This window comes from Myotis yumanensis, unplaced genomic scaffold (genome assembly GCF_028538775.1).
Source record: "Myotis yumanensis isolate MYYU_CA2020_CCGP unplaced genomic scaffold, mMyoYum1.0.hap1 SCAF_46, whole genome shotgun sequence".
Lineage (NCBI taxonomy): Eukaryota > Metazoa > Chordata > Mammalia > Chiroptera > Vespertilionidae > Myotis > Myotis yumanensis.
This window is the reverse complement of record NW_027223797.1, coordinates 270,280-276,002: the sequence shown is the minus strand read 5'-3', so window position 1 is coordinate 276,002 and position 5,723 is coordinate 270,280. Positions and strand designations below refer to the sequence as shown.

The 5,723-nt window shown below is 53.6% G+C and overlaps 1 protein-coding gene across 1 annotated transcript; it reads left to right on the top strand.

Annotated features, from left to right (window-relative positions):
- Positions 1 to 1,134: 1,134 nt before the first annotated feature.
- On the top strand, positions 1,135 to 2,614 carry LOC139000940 (uncharacterized). Its single transcript, XM_070402867.1, has 4 exons — positions 1,135 to 1,159; positions 1,212 to 1,387; positions 1,641 to 1,706; positions 1,925 to 2,614. The coding sequence occupies exons 1-4, from the start codon at positions 1,135 to 1,137 to the stop codon at positions 2,612 to 2,614; spliced, it is 957 nt and encodes a 318-aa protein (XP_070258968.1).
- Positions 2,615 to 5,723: the final 3,109 nt, after the last annotated feature.

The following is a 5,723-nucleotide window of genomic DNA, read 5'->3' as shown; positions in this document are numbered from 1 at the left end:
GTGCCGCCCCCACCACATTTGGGGATACCACCCTGAGCGCTCACCATGGCCTCTGAGCTGGGAGGCTAAGCGGCCTCAGGCCTGGTTAGTCATGAGTGGGAAGCCCTGGCCGGATTGGCTCAGGGGAGTACCGGTGCAGTCAGCTTTCTGCCCCAGAGGTGGCCTCCCCCCCCCACCCCCCCAGCCCCCACACCCCGGTGTGCTAGGGGGCAGGGGCCTGACAAAAAGAATTACTAAGTAGGCTGAGGGGCAGAGACCATGGGAGAGCAAAATTGCTAATTATCTCGCTAGAAAAGCAATGTGTCATGATTGAACCCAGCCAGGTGTGACCCTGCTCGTAAATTGTATGTAAACTTTTTACCCTGCCAGTACCAGGAACGGCTAATGAACCACTTTGCAGTTTGTTTTTCTTTAAAAAAAAAAAATACTTTGTAGTGTTGCAGATAAAAGGTCTTGCTGTAGCCGAAACCGGTTTGGCTCAGTGGATAGAGCGTCGGCCTGCGGACTGAAGGGTCCCCGGTTCGATTCCGGTCAAGGGCATGTGCCTGGGTTGTAAAAAATCAATAAAATATATTTAAAAAAATAAATTAATTAAAAAAATAAAAGGTCTTGCTGTATTCTCAGTAGGCACTGCAAGCCGTGGGGCTCTTATGGGAAGAGCACGGCTGGCAGTCAGCTGGCCAGCTTAATAAAGGCACTTAAAATTTAAATTCTGAGTCGGTGGTCTATCTCACTGAGCTAACCCATAACATTTGGAGGCCCGCAGCGAGATCCCCGGCAGGGGTGAGAGGGACCCCTATTTAAGGCAGGAGGCTCTCCCCCAGCAGGGGTGAGAGGGACCCCTTGTTTAGGGCTGGAGGCTCTCCCCCGGCAGGGAGGAGAGGGACCCCCTATTTAAGGAAGGAGGCTCTCCCCCACTTGTCGCCGGGCACGCAGAGAGATATACCACATCCCTGTGGGGAACGACTACCAAGGAGGCCTCCAGTCCACCCAAAAACTTTCAATTCGGAAACCGAGCCACCTGGACTCTCGAGAGAGGTAAGGACCGGTCGTTAAACAGGAATTGGGACGTCCCACGGAAGGACCTATATGGAGGGCTGGACGCAGCAGTACTCCTGGTCCTGACCCGCGGCCATGACGGTGGCCGGGGTCCTGGTTTGTGCGGCTCTAGGCTGCACCGGGTTTGTCTGTCTGGTGTTTGTTTGTCTTAGTGTTTGTCGTCTTGGTGTTTGTCAAAATGGGACAGTCGTCGTCTGCTTCTGTGTGCACCCTGCTGCAATGTTTTCTTAAGAATTTTCAGGACTTCAAGAAGAGAGCCGGAGACTACGGATATGTTAATGCTCTTGATTTACAGCAATTCTGTGAACGGGAGTGGCCCACTTCCCAGGTGGGATGGCCAGACGTAGGGACTTATGATTTAACCACCGCTTTTCGGGTTCACCATGTTGTCTATGGCCGGCTGGGTCACCCCGACCAAATTCCCTATATTCAAGTGTGGGTCGATATTTTGGCTGAAAAACCAAGGTGGTTAAAGAGTTGTCAGAATAAGAAAAAGAAATTGGGACAGAGACAGACAGTCCTCTTGGCTTCGGCCCAGAAGGGCAAAACTCCCCCCATTGTAACTCCCCCTGTTCTGCAAGGTCCGGGTGAGGAGCCACTCCCCGGGGTCAGGCCTCCTCCTTATGTTCCCCCGGCGCTGGGTCCGGGTGAGCCCGGGCCTCAGGCCCAGGCCACGCCACCAGCTCTTGACCCAGAGCCCCTGCCTCCCCCGACGCCGATTGTCACCCCTCCGGACCCCCCAGCGGGAGGGGCTTTGTCGTCTTCCAACCCCTTCAGTCCGTCCCATACTAGACAGGGAACAGAATATGGAGCATCCGGGAATGTTGGGCCAGTGGCCCCAGCACCTCTCCTGCCCTTGAGGCAGGCTGGGCCACCGGACCTGGGCCTGGACGGCCAGCCTTTCATGATTTATGTCCCTTTTTCAACTAGTGACCTGTACAATTGGAAGAACCAGAATCCTTCTTTCTCCCAGAACCCACAGGGGTTAATCTCTCTTTTGGAGTCTGTGTTTTTTACCCATCAACCTACCTGGGATGATTGTCAACAGTTGATGCAAACTGTTTTCACTTCAGAGGAGAGAGAGAGAGTCAAGGCGGAAGGGAGGAGATTTGTGCTGGGTCCGGATGGGCAGCCTACCTCTGACCAAGACAGATTAGAGGCTGTGTTTCCCTCCAGGCGACCTAACTGGAACCCCAATAGTGAGAGGGGAAAGGAGGCTCTCGATCGGTATCACCAGACTCTATTGGGGGGAATCCGAGCTGCTGCTCGGAGACCCACAAACCTCTCTAAGGTGACAGAGACAGTCCAGGGGCCTAATGAGAGCCCGGCAGCTTTCCTTGAGAGGCTGTGCGAGGCCTATCGGGTGTATACCCCCATTGACCCTGATGCCCCGGAAAGTCAAAGGGCTGTCATTATTGCATTTGTTTCCCAGTCGGCCCCAGATATTAGAAAAAAATTGCAGAAGTTAGAAGGCTTTGAGGGGAAATCAATCTCTGAGTTGGTTGAGGTGGCCCAGAAGGTTTTTAACAATCGGGAGGACCGACGGCAGGTTTAAACACCTGGATGGCCAAGGTCCTCCTGGCCCTAAATGAGGAAAAAGGCCCAAGGGGCTGGAGAGACAATAAGAACAAAGGAAAGCCTTGCAGGAGAAAAGAAGTCCGACCCCGGCTTGGGAAAAATCAGTGTTCACTTTGCAAAAAGGAAGGACACTGGAGAAGGGAGTGCCCTGAACGTGCGGGGGAGCCGAGTCCCGTGCTGGTGGAGGAGGTGGATTAGGGTTGTCAGGGCTCAGCTGGCCCCCAAGAGCCCAGGATAACTCTGACAGTGGGGGGCCAAAAGGTGGACTTCCTTGTGGACACAGGAGCCACCTTCTCTGTCCTGCAACAGCCAGTGGGTCCGGTCTCTAAGACCAAAATCCCCATCAAAGGGGCAACTGGAAAAGTGAAATCCTACCCATGGACTAAAGGTCAGATCAGCGACCTAAGAAACGGCTCAGTGACTCACTCATTCCTAGTAATGCCAGAGTGCCCTTACCCTCTGCTAGGCCGGGACTTGCTGAGTAAATTACGGGCCATAATCTCTTTTGAAGGGCCAGGGCCAGAGGTCAAGTTACAAGACCCAGGGACTGCGGGGATCTATCTCCTGACATTGCCCTTACAGGAGGAATATTTACTACATGAGGAGGAGCCGGGGGGAGTCTCAGCAGATGCCTATCTCCAACAATTAAGACAGGCTATCCCGGGAGTTTGGGCGGAGGACAATCCGCCAGGGTTAGCTAAACACCGGCCTCCAATTGCAGTCCAGCTGACCAGCAGTGCCACCCCAGTCAGAGTCCGGCAATACCCAATGAGCCAGAAAGTGAGAGTAGGAATCGCCAAGCACATTAAGAGGCTGAAAGAGGCTGGAATCTTGATTCCTTGCCAATCTGCTTGGAACACTCCCCTGGTGCCAGTACAGAAACCAGGGACTGAGGATTTTGGGCCGGTGCAGGACTTAAGGGAAGTAAACAAGAGGGTTGAGACTATCCATCCTACGGTTCCAAACCCTTACACTCTTCTCAGCCTCCTCAAGCCAGAACATCGGTTCTATACTGTTTTAGACCTAAAGGATGCCTTTTTCTCCCTACCCCTGGCAAAGCAGAGTCAGCCTATCTTCGCCTTCGAGTGGGTGGACCCGACAGAGGGAGAGTCCGGACAGTTAACTTGGACTAGGTTGCCACAAGGGTTTAAGAACTCACCCACTCTGTTCGATGAGGCCCTAAACCAAGACCTCTGGGAGTTCCGTCAGGACCATCCACGGGTGACTCTGCTCCAATATGTAGACGACCTCCTACTGGCCATGGAGGAGGAACAGGACTGTAGACAGGCCACTCGAGAGTTGCTGACCACCCTAGATCATTTGGGGTATCGGGTCTCAGCCAAGAAAGCTCAGCTATGCACTACCCGAGTGACATATTTGGGTTACAACATAGAAGGGGGTAGGCGAACTTTACCCAGTAGCAGAATAAAGGCCATCTTGTCAATCCCCAGGCCTACCACCAAAAGGCAAGTCCGAGAGTTCCTCGGGGCAGTGGGTTATTGCAGGCTATGGATACTAGGTTTTGCAGAAATTGCAAGACCACTATACTCTGCAATGGGGGGAAAGGAGGCTGCCCTGGTCTGGACAGAAAAGGAAGAAGAGGCTTATAAAAGACTGAAAGAAGCCCTGGTAAGCGCCCCGGCACTCGCCCTGCCAGACCTAACCAAACCATTCGAGCTATATGTAGCTGAAAACAAAGGGATGGCGAAAGGGGTCCTCACACAACCCCTAGGACCATGGAAACGCCCCATTGCTTATCTCTCTAAGAGACTTGACCCGGTGGCCTCGGGATGGCCCAACTGCTTGAGAGCCATTGCAGCCACCGCCCTGCTGGTAAAGGAAGCCTCAAAGCTAACTTTTGGCCAAAATCTCCAAGTAGTTGCCCCGCATGCAGTTGAGACCTTATTAAGGAGCCCCCCAGAGAGATGGATGTCCAACACCCGCATTACCCAGTACCAGGTGTTGCTGCTAGACCCACCACAAGTCAGCCTCCTGAAAACGGCTGCCTTGAACCTGGCCACACTCCTCCTTGACGAGGAGGCAGAGCCTCCTTTGCATGATTGCGAGGAGACACTGATTACCCTCACTTCCCTCCGAGAGGACCTTGTGGATCAGCCCCTGCAGAATCCGGATGAGACCCTCTACACGGACGGGAGCAGCTTCGTAGAGGAAGGTACCCGGTATGCGGGGGCAGCAGTGGTGACACAAAAGGAGGTTCTCTGGGCACAGGCCTTAGGACGAGGCACCTCAGCCCAAAAGGCAGAACTCTTAGCACTCACTCAGGCCCTCCGGTGGGGAAAAGGAAAAAGAGTGAACATTTTCACATACAGTCAGTATGCTTTCGCCACTGTACATGTGCATGGGGCCCTATATCAGGAAAGAGGTCTCCTGACCTCAGGAGGAAAGGACATTAAAAACGCTTCTGAGATACTTAACCTCCTGGCAGCCATATGGGGGCCAAAAGAAGTGGCAGTAATTCATTGCCGGGGGCACCAGAAGGGTGATAGTCCCGAAGCACAGGGAAATCGGTTTGCAGACCAAACTGCCAAGGACGTGGCTAAAAGACCAGTAGGGCCCCTAGAAGTTTTCGTAGCCTTGCCAGCTCGAAGGCTCCCAGAAAAGCCTACTCATCTGCCAGAGGAGCAGAGGCTAGCTGTGAAACTAAGGGCCCGGGAAGGAGAGGCTGGATGGCTAATTTTGCCGGATGGGAGGCCTGTAGTGCCAGAAGCCCTGGGGCGGACCATCGCTTCCCAGACCCACCAGAGCACCCACCTGGGGGGAATGAAGCTATCAGAACTATTGGGAAGAGAATTTTACATCCCAGGGCTCCAGAAAATATCCCAAGACTTGGCTAGAAGGTGCCAAGTGTGTGCCCGGGTGAACCAAGGGCCCCCAGTTGTGGCCACACCAGGGCAACGATTCCGAGGTCAAAACCCCGGGGAACACTGGGAAGTGGACTTCACTGAGATACCAGGAGGACAAGGAGGGTATAAGTACCTGCTGGTTTTCATTGATACCTTCTCTGGCTGGCCTGAGGTATACCCAACCAAGGCAGAGACAGCACAGGTAGTAGTTAGGAAACTCCT